The sequence below is a fragment of the Lasiodiplodia theobromae genome (assembly GCF_012971845.1).
Source record: "Lasiodiplodia theobromae strain AM2As chromosome Unknown scaffold_1, whole genome shotgun sequence".
In the NCBI taxonomy this organism is placed as follows: Eukaryota; Fungi; Ascomycota; class Dothideomycetes; order Botryosphaeriales; family Botryosphaeriaceae; genus Lasiodiplodia; species Lasiodiplodia theobromae.
In genome coordinates, this window is record NW_023336399.1 from 692,001 (window position 1) to 705,538 (window position 13,538).

General features: G+C 55.3%; 4 protein-coding genes across 4 annotated transcripts; 3 read left to right on the plus strand and 1 right to left on the minus strand.

Annotated features, from left to right (window-relative positions):
- Positions 1-2,199: 2,199 nt before the first annotated feature.
- LTHEOB_197 (Extracellular membrane protein) lies at positions 2,200-2,643 on the plus strand (the record flags this gene model as incomplete). Its single annotated transcript, XM_035510729.1, has 3 exons — positions 2,200-2,283; positions 2,356-2,494; positions 2,603-2,643. 3 exons carry the CDS (start codon positions 2,200-2,202, stop codon positions 2,641-2,643), a joined length of 264 nt encoding a protein of 87 aa, XP_035372199.1.
- Positions 2,644-2,932: 289 nt separating this feature from the next.
- Positions 2,933-4,182, minus strand: LTHEOB_198 (Tryptophanyl-tRNA synthetase; the record flags this gene model as incomplete). Its single annotated transcript, XM_035510740.1, has 3 exons — positions 2,933-3,604; positions 3,668-3,748; positions 3,820-4,182. 3 exons carry the CDS (start codon positions 4,180-4,182, stop codon positions 2,933-2,935), a joined length of 1,116 nt encoding a protein of 371 aa, XP_035372200.1.
- A 330-nt stretch (positions 4,183-4,512) lies between these two features.
- LTHEOB_199 (Amphiphysin) lies at positions 4,513-5,516 on the plus strand (the record flags this gene model as incomplete). Its single annotated transcript, XM_035510751.1, has 5 exons — positions 4,513-4,525; positions 4,582-4,752; positions 4,808-4,955; positions 5,010-5,068; positions 5,122-5,516. 5 exons carry the CDS (start codon positions 4,513-4,515, stop codon positions 5,514-5,516), a joined length of 786 nt encoding a protein of 261 aa, XP_035372201.1.
- Positions 5,517-6,368: 852 nt separating this feature from the next.
- Positions 6,369-9,693, plus strand: LTHEOB_200 (uncharacterized protein; the record flags this gene model as incomplete). The annotated part of the gene is made up of 4 exons (XM_035510764.1): positions 6,369-6,661; positions 6,718-8,461; positions 8,579-8,847; positions 8,913-9,693. The coding sequence occupies 4 exons, from the start codon at positions 6,369-6,371 to the stop codon at positions 9,691-9,693; spliced, it is 3,087 nt and encodes a 1,028-aa protein (XP_035372202.1).
- Between the last annotated feature and the right edge of the window lie 3,845 nt (positions 9,694-13,538).

Sequence of the window (13,538 nt, forward strand, 5' to 3'; positions counted from 1 at the left end):
CTAAGCATAATAGAGAGCGGGCTGCAGGTTCAATTTCAGTGAAGAATGAAGTATATTTTTACTGTCTATGTGTTGGATGCAAGAAAAACCACTAGTTTTTTTTAAACAAGGACAGCGCAAAAGTTTAATAGAAAACATCAAAAAGCTTAGATGTTTCACCGAGGTTGTATAATATCCGAGAAGCGGAAGACTTTGTTCTGTGCTGGTCCTCGTGTGGAGCCATGGATTCATGTGTATGTAATAGAACACAGCATGATGCACCTAGAAGCTGATTTGTTGTAGCAAACTTGAGGTGATGTATTTATCTTTATTCTTTAATTTTGAACAAATATCCATATTCTCCTGCACGACAGGTTCCCAATGTCCGATGTAACATGTTTATTCTACCACTGTTTACAATGTAAGATAGCGTGCCTGTTGAGGGTGCCCGGATGTCATTGACCCTGAGTAAAAGATTTAGAGCCCCATTTCTGGGTGAAGGTAAGATGTAACGGTGACATCTGATGACAAGGCATCTGCAAGAAAGACCCTGACACCACAAGCCCGGTCTAATGTTCGCCCTGAAAGATGGACGACCAGGTCCAACATCAACACTTAAAAGCATTTATTTGCCGGTCTTCGATAAGGCTTCGGAAGAATCGGACAGAAGCCGGCATTTCGATGTTCATCAACGATCATAGCTCAGATGAATTGAGATAGAGACCGCCAGACGGCCGCGTCAGTGTTTGACTATCCTAGAAACGGATGATCCCCTCACCGCCGTGAAGTTGAGAACTCTCAATTGACAACCACCAATTCCTTGCAACTTTTTAGTTGTAACAGGATGTCAATCCCCTATCTTCTGTAGTGCAGAAAGGTGCAAGTTCGACCACAGCTTGAGTCTATAATCAATGAGGTCATAGGGGGTCTTCGATGGAGTCTCTGGTATCTTCCGATGAGCTCTACCCCGCCAATGGAAATTTCCACTGGCACAGAGCTCAGAAATCTTGCCAGCACCACCGAGTTCACCGCTAGGCCCATGTCAAATCCCCGAAAAAAACTCGGGCAAGGACAGACACGCAAGCCTACCACCAGCCGTTCGGCCACCACACCAACCCAAAACAGGCAATCGCAGCACCTCTCTCGCCACAACTGGCCTGCACAAACCGCAGAAGAACCCCTCATCATCCCATCACCGCCTGAAATCTCGGAGGCGTGTCCCCTTGTTCCCCGCTGGGCCAACGTTGAACGTCCCCGCGCAAGGCGCACAGATGTGCCCCTGTAGATGGGACCCATGAGTCGCGCGACGCCAATCGATAACCGGATCGGTCAACATTGCACGCCTGTCGGAATAAGCTTCTGCAGCCCCACTGCGCCTCTGCCTTGTTCAGACCCCTGGCGCCCACAGACCATTGACGACCGAGCCTCATCCTGCTTCGGGGGAAAGCACCCGTCGGCCTACAAACAGTTAATGTGCGCGCAAATCCGCCAACGCGTCGTCAGCGGTCAGCGGACACACCTCCCCTATCTTGATCGAGTGCTGGAGGGCGATTATCAACGGTCAGGCGTCCCTACTTTTGATTTCCTAGTGTTTCAGGACTTTGTGGAGAAGGCCAGGCAGAGAGAGATCGGAAAGGGAAGAGATCGAAGGGGGAGGAGGAGAGAGAGTTCCAGAAACACTGTTTCCCAGCCTTTCTCAACCTCCTCGAGTTCCAAAATGCTCTCTCTTCATCAATGAGTCCACTGTTTACCGTGACAAAGCAAGGGGCTCACCACGAAGCACTGCGGCACCCGGTCTCAGAGACCCTTACTCCAGTGCTTCCCACTCGTTGCCTCAACAAATAGTAAGCTGCACACTAAGCCCTACGTAAACAACCCATGCCCGCAGCCACCGGTACGGGCCGCTCAGACCTCCCACTTCCCGAAGAAGGCATCGGTGTGGAGACCGGTTGTGGAGACAAGAACGCGGATGCTTATTTCTCGAAGGAACGCACCTACCCACGAAATCCTTCGGCCATGATTCATCGCCGCCGACCCACCAGCTGTGCTTGTCCCTTGTCCTCGATGGTGCTGTGCAACCTGGTACAGGACACCAGGACACCGCTTGGACATATATAAAGCCTCTCCCCAAGTCCTCCAGTCCCCATCATCAACCAACCAACTCTCAACCACACTCGCTTCAAACCTCAACAACAAACCAAACTCCCCACCTCAATCACAATGAAGTTCCTCACTGCCATCGCTATGACCGTCATGGTCTCCTCTGCCGCCGCCTACACCCAGGCCGACATCCCCGCTTGCGCCGTAAGGAGCCCCTTCCTCCTCCTTTCGTCCCCAAAACTCCTCTGCTAACCATATCTCTTTCCCTCCCTACAGAAGCCCTGCGCCGATGACGCCGCCAAGCAGGTTGGCTGCGCCGCCGACGACGTGAAGTGCATCTGCTCCAAGAAGGACGACGTCCGGACCGCCGCCACCTCGTGCGTTCTCGACAACTGCTCTTCCGAGGATGCCATCAGTACGTCTTTCCCCCTTCCACCCTCCGCAAACAAAACCCAGGAAGCTCTTTCCAAGGGGGTGTCAAGCCAGATGATCAGCATGCTGACGAGATGATCAACAACAACAGAGGCCGCCAAGGTCGCTTCGGACATCTGCAAGAACCAGTAAACGAACCCATATCCGCGCTACGATTAGGTCTGGAGAAGAAGCTTGGGAGGAGGGACGAAGGAATGATAGCCTGATGATGAAGATCCAGGCTAAACCGTACACGTAGTAGTAAAATAATCTATAATTTGTAAACCAACCACATGACCAAAAAAGTGACTTGCATGCGACGAATTATGCAAAAGGGAAAAAAAAACAAGACCATTTGTCAATAGCATTAATACGGTATCACACACGCACCTACGAGCACATCCTTTTTCTCTTTTTGGTATCCTTAACCCGCATCAGAACATCAGAACCCTATGGCATCCCGCACCATCCTCATCGTCCTCTCTGCGCTCTCTCTCGCCTTCTTTGCGCCCTCCTCTTTAATCTCATCTAGCGCCGACTCGTCCTGCATTAGCTCGTAATACCTTTCGCGGACGGGCGCCAACCCCGCATCCACCACGTCCGTCACCCGCTCCTTGAGCGCGCGCATACTCAACCCCTCGCACTCCTTGGCCAACTCATCACAATTCTGCGGCGCGCCAGGCGCCGGCTCCCCGCCCATATGGAACATGATCTCAACCAAATTCGACACGCCAGGGCGAGTCTCGGGCTCATACGAGACGCCGTCGACGCTGTCCGTGACGGCGGTGCGCAGCTTAGCAGCGATGGCGTCGCGGTCGTCGGTGATGAGGATGCGGGACTTGGGGTTGGCGTCGCTCTTGGACATTTTCTTGGTGGGGTTGGTGAGGCTCATGACGCGGCGGGCGGGCGAGAGGATCGTGTCGGGCGGCACGAGCACGGTGCGGCCGATGGCGTGGTTGAAGGAGCCCGCGCACTCGCGCGCGAATTCCAGGTGTTGGGCCTGGTCCTCGCCGACGGGGACGTGGGTGGCGCGGTGGACGAGGATGTCGGCGGCTTGCAGGACCGGGTAGGAGAAGAGGCCGAGCTTGGGTTCTTTTTCGGTGGTGGATTTGCTCTGCGGGAGGAGGAGTGAGAGGTGAGTACAGCAGCGGAAGGAGGGGTAAGAATAGAGAGATACCTTCCACTGCGTCATGCGCGACAGGTAGCCCATCGAGGCCTGGCAGCTGAGAATCCACATCAGCTCCGAATGGGCGGGGACCTACACAAAGTTGTTGAATCAACAACCCATTCACTCATCCTGGGGTTCCGGCATGGTTAACGCGCGCATACATCAGACTGGTTGAAGATGATGGAACGTTTCGGATCCAGGCCGACGGCGAGCAGGCTGGCGAGCATCTCCTTGCGCCACAGCCGCAATTGCTTGGGGTCCTGGCGGAGGGTGATGGCGTGCAGGTCGACGACGGAGAAGACTAGATTGGTGCTCGGGGCGGCTTCATTTTGCAGCTTGACCCATCGCTGCAGCGCACCCAGATAGTTGCCCAGGTGCGGGATGCCGGTGGGCTGGATGCCCGAGAAGATGATCTCCGGGCGCGAGATCTTGCTGTTCGACGACAGGAGGCGGCGGGCGCTACGAGGGCATGACGGTGTGCTTAGGCAGCGCGGGAGGCGACGCGGCACGAGAGAGGAGGACATGAGGCGCGGTGTGGATGTTTCTTTGGGACTTTGGCTTCGGGCGGCTCGGAGGCTTGGAGGATCGGCAGCGCAGGCGTCATCACGCCAAGACGGCCGTCCGGCAGCGCCGCCAGCCCAAGTTGCGCAAGCCATACTCGCTCCTCCCACACAGCCACATCACCAACATCACTGCTGCGCGTCCTGTCGCCGCTTTACCTCCCTCTCCTCCACCGCCGCAGTATATTCTACCGCCACGCCCGCCCGCTGCTGCGCGATTCCGGAACATCCACTTAAGCGCCCAATTCAGCCCCTCAATACGCCGCCCAACACCACCCCCTCTAGGCCGCAAACATGTCGTGGTCAGGTACGCGCTTATATCTCCAAGGCTGCTACTCGGCGGACGAGCTGACGTGCTTTCAGGCTTCAAGAAGGGCGTCAACCGGGCGACGACCCAGGTTATGATGAAGACTGGCCATGTCGAACGCACCAACGACCGCGATTTCGAAACCGAGCTGCGCCGCTACCGCACCATGGAGACGGCCGCGAACAAGCTGCAGAAGGAAGCGAAGGGCTATCTCGACTCTCTACGAGGTTGGTGGACCGGTCGTAACACAACTGTGGCAGCTCAGCTGACGGGGAAATACAGCTATGACGGCCTCGCAAATGCGTATTGCCGAGACGATTGATGCTTTCTACGGAGACGCTGGAGCCAAGGACGGCGTGAGCAGAAGCTACAAGGATGCCGTCGCCGACCTGGACGCCGAAACTATCAAGGCGCTGGACGGTCCGTACCGGTACGCATTCCCGAGCACTGTGCCCAACCCTGGTCACCACTGACATCATCGCAGGACCACGGTGCTGGAGCCCATTTCGCGATTCTGTGCCTACTTCCCCGAGATCAACGAATGTACGTCCAGCCCACCCTCTCTCCTAGCAACACCTCTCTAACAACCCCGCTAGGTATCAAGAAGCGCGGCCACAAGCAAACGGACTACGACGCCATGCGCGCCAAAGTGCGCAAGCTGACGGACAAGCCCGACAAGGACCCCACGAAGCTGCCGCGCGCCGAAAAGGACGAGCAGCTGGCCAAGGCGGCGTACGACCAGCTCAACGAGCAGCTGACCAACGAGATCCCGCAACTCATCGACCTGCGCGTGCCCTACCTCGACCCCTCGTTCGAGGCGCTCGTCAAGATCCAGCTGCGCTTCTGCGCCGAGGCCTACTCGCGCATGGCCCAGGTCCAGCAGTACCTCGACGCCGACGTGCGCGATCAATACGCCAGCGGCCAGCTGGATCAGCGCGTCGAGGAGGTGTTGCAGGAGATTCGCGAGTTGAGCATTGCCGGAACCGTCTAATTCTTTTTTAATTCACAATCTAAAGTACGGACCTGGGAAAAAGAAGAGCGGTGTTTTTGTTGGCTTTGTCTTTGTTTTTGGGAGGGGGCTGAAAGAGAAATGCTGCGATATGCATTTGGGAGCTCCTATTTCTCTCCTCTTCTCCGCATTTATACCGATGCGAGAGGATTTTCTTTTGCCGGCGTTAGTCGCTACTGTTAAGCATAGGCTTAGAGCATCCTGTACCCCCTGACAGACTTCGGTCTGGATATCAAATGTTTCTTGCGCTACCATGATTTGCCAAGCCGTATCTGTCATTCGGACTTGTCGAACTATAATAAAAAGAGGCTACGCAAGGACCCCGCCATTATTTGCTAGGATATTTCGGGAAGTGTTCAGTTTGTGCTGATGTGGGGCCACCGCCGCCGGCTCGTGGAGTACCGAACTGGTAACAAAGTACATACATACATCACGAGAGCTTCCATAAACGACCCATGCAATGTATCGACTCCGCAAAGCTTATCCGAGGTTGTGTGAATATTGTCAAGCTTAGCCTGTCGGATCATGGTTGAAGTCTCTGGATTTATGCATGGTGACGCGGAGTGCATCGGTTGTACGCTTTCCGGTAGCGTGGCGAATATTAAATGATCGGCTTCGGCTGTTCACGACGCCGCCTCTCGCCGCATAAAACATTTAGCTCACAGTTGTGCAAGATACACCATCTTCAAGCTTCCGCTTCCGACACTAAAAATGTATTATGTCGACCTATCACCTCCCCTGTTCCTAGTCAAACTCCATTCGCTCCCTTGATCTTCTGACTATCATTGACTTCCGAACCACACTCGTTGTACTATCAATTGCAGATCTCCTCAAATGCCGCATCGCGACGTCGACGACGTAGTAGCGCAGCTCGACACTGGAAAAGCAGCAGCAACAGCAAGTCCTCAACCAGAACCGCTCGACAACCCTTTCCTCACCCCTCGCAATGCGGACCCCGGACAGATCAAGCAGCGGAAGAGAAAAAAGTTACCCAGCTGGCTCGACCACTTCAATGGCCCGGATCTCAAAGCACTGTTCAAGTCTTCTGTCGCCGTCTGGATAGGCACGATCCTGATCTTCATCGACCCCGTTCTAAACAGCTATGGCCAAGCACTATTCTTTGCACCGTGAGTAGTGCCATCTTCCTTCTCTTCTGCCATGCTCTCAGCTGATCCCCCCGCAGAATCCTCCTCTTCATCCTCCCCTCCACCGGCGTCGTCCTCATGTCCGTCCTCGGCGGCGTCTCCGCCATCCTCGGCATGGCGCTCGGCTGGGCCTGGGGCGTGATAACCATGAAAGCGGCGCTGGCCACCCGTCCCGCCGCCGACACCGCCGCCCAGCTCGCCGCACTCTCCCAGTCCGTAGCAGCAGCCGCGCAGAAGAACATATCCAACCCCTCCGCCTCCTCCGGCCAATCGGCCTACGCGCAGCAGCTGATCTTCGACGGCGCCATGCTGGACGCGCGGGTGGTAGCGACGTACTTCTGCATGCTGGGCCTGTTCATCTACCTGATGGCCCGCCTCAAAGCCGCCGCACCGAAGCTGGCGCTGATCACGCTCTTCGCCATCATCGTCAGCGACATCTTCCTGACCATCGCGCCGCTGCTGCCGTCGTTCCAGGGCGCGATTCCGCAGGTCCTGATCAAGCCGGCCGCGACGGCCATCGGCATCAACGTCGTCTGCAACCTGCTCTTCTTCCCGGAGTCGACGTCGCACATTTGCTTGCGGCAGGTGGGCGAGGTGGTCAGGCCGGTGGGCGAGTTCGTGGGGGCGTATGCGGCGTTCCTGGCGTTCCACGACCAAGTGTGCGTGAATGAGGCGCGGGTGGTGAGGAGTAGGCGGGACATGCTGGTCGCGTTCAAGGCGCTGCAGGCGAACTTGGCGTTCCTCCCGCTGGATTTCTCGTTCGGCTGCTGGAAGGCGGAGGACGTCGAGTCGCTGAGGAAGCCGCTGGAGGACGTCCTCGCTGCGTTTATGGGGATGCTGAATCTAGCGACGACGCAGTCTGCGTCCGCCGCGGCTGCGGATGGTGGTGCTCCTGCTGCGTCTACGGATGCGGCTTCGAGGCCCCTTTCGAGCAGCAGCAGCAGCAGCCTCCCCGGAAGCGTGCCGATCGTGCAACTGCTCTCCCGTGTCGAGACTGCGGGTGGTGATCAGGCCGCCGTCGTCGTCGATCAGCCGCTGTGGGGTGGTCACTTGGACACCTTCCAAACGTCCTCGCAACCGCTCCTCTCCGCCATCGCCGACACCGTCAGCGCAATCATCGAGGGCGTCGAGCTCGCCAACAAGCGGCGCTGGTTCGGCCGCCTCTCCGCCGAGGAGTACGCTTCCGTGCGCCAGCGCCACCGTGCCACCATCGCGGCGCTGGAGCGGGAGCTCGACGCGTTTTCGAAGCTGAACACGGAGCGGATTCTCGCGAGGTACGACCAGCGGTTCGACGAGCATGGAGCGCGGCTGGACGCGGGTGATAAGAAGGCGATCGTCTCTGCGGATCACGCGAAGGCGCTGCTCGCGACGTTCGTGTTCGAGGAGCGCTTGTGCCGGTTTGGCGGCGCGCTGAAGGGGATGCTGGAGAGGGTGGTGCAGATCGAGGAGGAGCGGCCGACGCCACGCTTGTGGTTTCCGACCAAGATCAGGCATGCGGCGGCGTGGGTGTTTAGTAAAGACGAGGAGACTCTGCAGGCGGCGGAGTCGTCTGACGCTAGCAGCGGCGACGGTCCTGAGGATGAGAAGAAGGTGCCAGATGATGCGGGTGATGATACGTTGGATGCCGAGCAGCTTTTGGCGACGCTGAGGCGGCATCATGGGCGGAAGAGGAGAGGTGCTGTTGGGCGGTTTCTCCTGGCGTTGACGAAGTGGTTTGGCAATGCGGAAGGCATGTACGCGCTTCGCATGCTGGTTGTTTCGATTGCTCTGGCATTGCCGGCGGTTATACAAAGCAGTGCCGGGTTCTACTACAGAGAAAAGGGGCTCTGGGGACTGATCATGGCGCAGGCAAGACTTACTATAAGAATCTCCGGGATTGGAGTGCTGACTACTTCATAGACCGCCCTCACCATGTTCATGTCCGACTTCACGTACTCCTTCATCATCCGCATCGCCGGAACGGTAACAGGTGGCGTCGTCGGTCTGGTTTGCTGGTACATCGGAGCGGGCAACGGGCCTGGAAATCCGTACGGAATGGCTGCAATCATGGCTCCCGTGATCATTTGCATCATGTGGTTCCGTCTTTACGCCCCATCGGTGCTCCTTCCAGGCGTGATGCTGGTATCCGCCACCATGTTTCTGGTAGTCGGGTACAGTTGGGACGACACGTAAGTATACATACCCTCCGCACAAACAACAACTCGCAGCAACGACTAACCACCCCCCTCTCCAGCCACATCCCCTCCTACGGCAACCCAGGCGTCGGCTACGAAATCTTCTGGCGCCGCATCCTCCTCGTCGTCATCGGCTTCTTCGCCGCCGCCATCGTCACGCTCCTCCCGCGCCCGCCCTCGGCCGCCCGCCACATCACCAAGACGCTCTCCGCCTCCCTCCGCGCGAACCAAGACATCCTCGCCCTCTCCGTCCTCGCCTGGCGCCACGCCGTGCAGGGCAAATCCGTCACTTCGGTTTCCGAAACCGTCACCGCCGCCACCATCGACACCTTCGAGACGCTCAGCGCCCTCGTCGAACCGATCCAGCTGCTCCGCTTCGAGTTCTCGTCCAGCGTCTTCGATTCGGCCACGCTGATGGCCGTCGTGCGCGCGCACGGCGTGTTCGCCGTCACGCTCGCGCAGCTGCACGCGTACACGGCGAGCCTGCCGCCGGCGTTTCGGCAGCAGTTTGCTGCTGCGAGCGGCGTGCTGGATGATGACGGCGTGGTGGTGGGGGAGGTGGTGGCGGTGCTGAATTTGGTGGGGCAGACGCTGAAGACGGGGGATGCGCTGCCGGCTGTCCTGAAGCCGCGGATGGCGGAGCGGATGGTGGAGAGGATGCAGCGGGTTGAGTTGGAGCCGGTGAGTAGGGAGAGGGTTTGTCAGAGCGAGTTTAGGAGGTATTGTGTTGCGCTGAATTCGTTGCTGGGGATGATGGAGGCGTTGGATGAGTTGGTTGTCGGGGTGAAGGGGGCGGTTGGGGAGACGTATTCGGTTGGTTTTTCGACGGCGTTGGAGTGAGTGATTGCGATGGCGGGAGGTGTCGTCTGCTTCCTGGAGAGCGTAGAGGAAAGAAAAGAAATCCGATTTTGCGTTACTTGTTCGGAAGAAGTTGGCTTGCAAGGTCCGTTTCACTGATTAAGCTATGTATCCAAAGAGGCCTCTCAAAATAATTTTTGCTCAACACTATGCCAAGAACCACTAATTCTTTTTTTTTTCAATTTCGCAACAGCGCTGCACAAGACTGAAGGTGGGGTTTGCCAAGTACGCGTTTTCCGACCTTGCAGATAGGCTGAGTTAGTTTGAACCAATCTAATCAGTACTCAGGTGTATGGCTACACGAACCACATTAAAAAGTAAGACATGCAAAGCCTCATTCTCCATGCATAGGTGCTTGGCAGCTCTAGGCAACACACAGCCTCGCTGCTGAGCGGGTTAATAACACAACGCGTTGCTCGCGCTCTTTCAACCACCTCGCTTGCTTCTTCCATCGCTCCAACAGCTTTCCATCCAGCTTCGATTTCATCGTCATCGGCGACAACGCATAATGGTATCCGGAGCGGCCTCAGCGCTTCCGACACAAACCATTCAAGTGTTCGGGTGTTATGTCGACCATACTTGCACAGCCAGGCTTCCATTCGACCGGGAATCTCCCGGGCATGTCGGGGGACCGATCCAATGACGTTGAACAAACGGAAATGACTTTCGAAGAGTGCATAAGAAAACTACACGAGTGGCAGAACTCTCCACCATTTTGCGACGCCGCGGATTCTCCCGTTACAGATGAACCACAACGTCCTTCAGACAGCCCTAGGACAGGTACTCCGACTGCGCCACCATCCGAAGCAAGTTTCCAAACTGCACAGACTTCCGGCTCTGTTTTTTCTATTGGTGGCTTTTCAACAATTTTCGCGAATGCAACAGGGGCTAGTCCGTGGCAGTCCTACCTGCGTCGCAACAACCTGATTCCCGGGGCATTCTATGAGCAGAACTGGTCTGGACGGGGTCAACATGCGGAGTTCAGTCGTCGAGAGCAGCTTCCATTCGTTGACGTTGAGTTTCTTGGACAAGCTGGCACTGCAAGAGTGGATGCCGTAACCTGTCAACGGATACGCCTTGCTCGAAAAACCATCAAGTGTCGCAGACCGCAAAACAGAGAGAAAATGGCACAGGAGATTGCTCACCTACAACGGCTTCGTCATACACACATCATTCGAACAATTGGAACATACGTAGTGCAATCGTGCAATGATCTCCACATTCTTCTCTATCCGGTCGCGCAATACAATCTACAGAGTTTCATGGACGAAATCCAAGATTTGTCAGCCGACAACGAAGCCCACTCTGAAAGCCAACAGGAAGAAAGCGTGATGTTCGTCAGAGAGGCCATGAGAAGCTTGGTGTGCTTTTTCCACTGCCTTACAAGCACGCTTTCTTACCTTCACCGACAAGAAGGACATGTAACCAAACATATGGACATCAAACCTGCTAATATACTGGTCCGAGACATGTTCAAAAGCACCATGCGTCATCCAACGCGGTTCAAAGTTTACCTAGCCGATTTTGGAATCGCTCGATCATATCCTTCCGCATCGGACGCCGAAACAGATTCCCCAACATCTTGCACCAAGATTTATGCAGCACCCGAGGTCCATGCAAAGGATACGACGCGTGGCTTAAAGGCCGATGTGTTCTCCTTAGGCTGTGTTTTTTCGGAAATGCTTTGCACATACCTCTCCCCGGTCCAACGGAATGATTTGGCTGACATTCGCGAGGTGAACGAGGATTCGTCTTTCCAAGCCAATTCCGGGAGGATTCAAAAGTACCTCCAAGATATTAAGGAGAATCCACCCGCAACATACCACTGCCTGGAGGCGAGGTGTTACTGCAGAGTGCACGCAGAAGCGTGCATTCGAATGCTCGACGCAGACCCCGAAAGAAGACCATCAGCAGATACTCTCATGCAAAAGCTGGCCATTTGGGATCAATCTCAACCAGTCTGCTGCGATAAGGGACAATATGTACTCGAAGCTGCTATCAAAACTCGGATCCCGGGTATCGCGGCTGGTGAAACATCTACTGAAAGAGACTATAGAGAGGGGGGAAATAGTATGGACATCACCGGTCAGCTGCACACATCCAATTTCAATGACTCAACAACTGCAAGCGCTGCCATTCCAACCAGAAACTCCGTCATGAATGATGCGCCAGGCTCGAATTCACTATCTCAAGTGGTGGCAGCCATCTCGAGCAATACCCAACTTCCCACCCCACAGGCGCAGAATATTTCCCCCCTCCAACAGAGTCTTGATTTCAACATTGACGACTACCTTACCATATCTGGCACGCCCAATCACACGTCTGAAGCAAACCAACCATCACCGGGAACCGAGGACGCCGACTTGGGTGTCATACCCGAGGAGAACACTTCAGACTGGATGATATCCACCGAGAACATGGATGGATCATGGTTCGGAATTGGGAGCAGCGATGAGAACAGCCTTTACGACTTAATGTCTGTTCCTGGTCCAATGACTGCAGGTTCCGAGATAGGCTCTCCTCCCTCCTACGAGCAAAGATCTGTCCGAGAACCGGGATCAGCATCCGCCACATTTTGGCAAAGCAACAACAATCCGGCTACCTACCTTATGGTTGCCGATAATGGTCCGGAAGTGTCAGCTTCCTCAGTAGCGCACGCGAACAGTGCAATTTCAAATCCGCTCCCGGCGCCGACATCCCAGGACTGGAGGAGCAGGGAATTGGCAGCAAAATGCATACGTAAGCCACAGGCCGAGGAGGCCCGTGAACAAGTGAAACGTGCCAGAAAGATCGGGGCGTGCATCAGATGCCACATGTTCAGGCTCAAAGTATGTGCTCCCAAAAGTAGGTTCTCCAAAATCGGCTGACACATCGTGTAAAGTGTGACGAGAGCACGCCCTGCCGGAAATGCCGCCACGATGAAACAATTAACCGCCTCCTTCAACCGTGTTCACGATCAGATATTCTTGACCTCACTCTTGTGCGCCATGGTAAGCCCTTTATTCTTTAGTTTCTACGAAAACCCCTGAATAGATCTATCAATCGGTGTAAGACCTTGTAAACTAAATCAGTAGCGTTAGGGAATGCTAAGTTTGGCCAACAAAGAGCCTCCTTTCGAAATTACTCCTGGAACGAAGTGTTAGAGACAAGGCCAATCCAGATACGATGGAGCCTCCCTGGGAACATCCAAGCAGCCATTGCGAGCTTCACAGTACTATGCACCGCGTTCGACCCATGTCCCGGTGATATAACAGTGGAGCAATGGCAAGTCGGTGGACAAGTTACCACTGTTGAACTCCCCCCCTTTGCATGTGCAGAGGTAAACGAACTTGCAGAGACCATTCTTGAGATGGTCGAGAGCAATCGCCAAGTAGTAGAGGAGCAGATCTTGCAGAGCACCACAGATACCCTCGCCCGAAGAACATTTGAAGAGGCGTATAGATACGCATGGAAATACGACAGTAAGATGATAACACTGGCGTTGCGTATTCGATCTACCGCAGTTTTTAGTCAGGGCTGGGGCAGCATAGTTGGTGCCGAAACTCTAGATACGCAGGAGATCGAAAACGCCTCGGATGGTTACTGCGGTACTAGACCACTCCCACCAGCGCTCTATCACCAGATAGATGTCGTGTTACTGGAAATGATGGAGAGTGATGAGCAAGCTCTGTTAAAGGAGTTAAAGAATGCCATCTTTTGGAGAACCCCTAAGGATAAGCCCTGGTACGAGATTTTCTTGGCCTATTTTGTTATCCTGTGGCACCTCGGGTTTGTCCACGGGGAAGCGGTGGGATTTATGAGGTGTCAAAAGCAGACCGTAAGCTCCT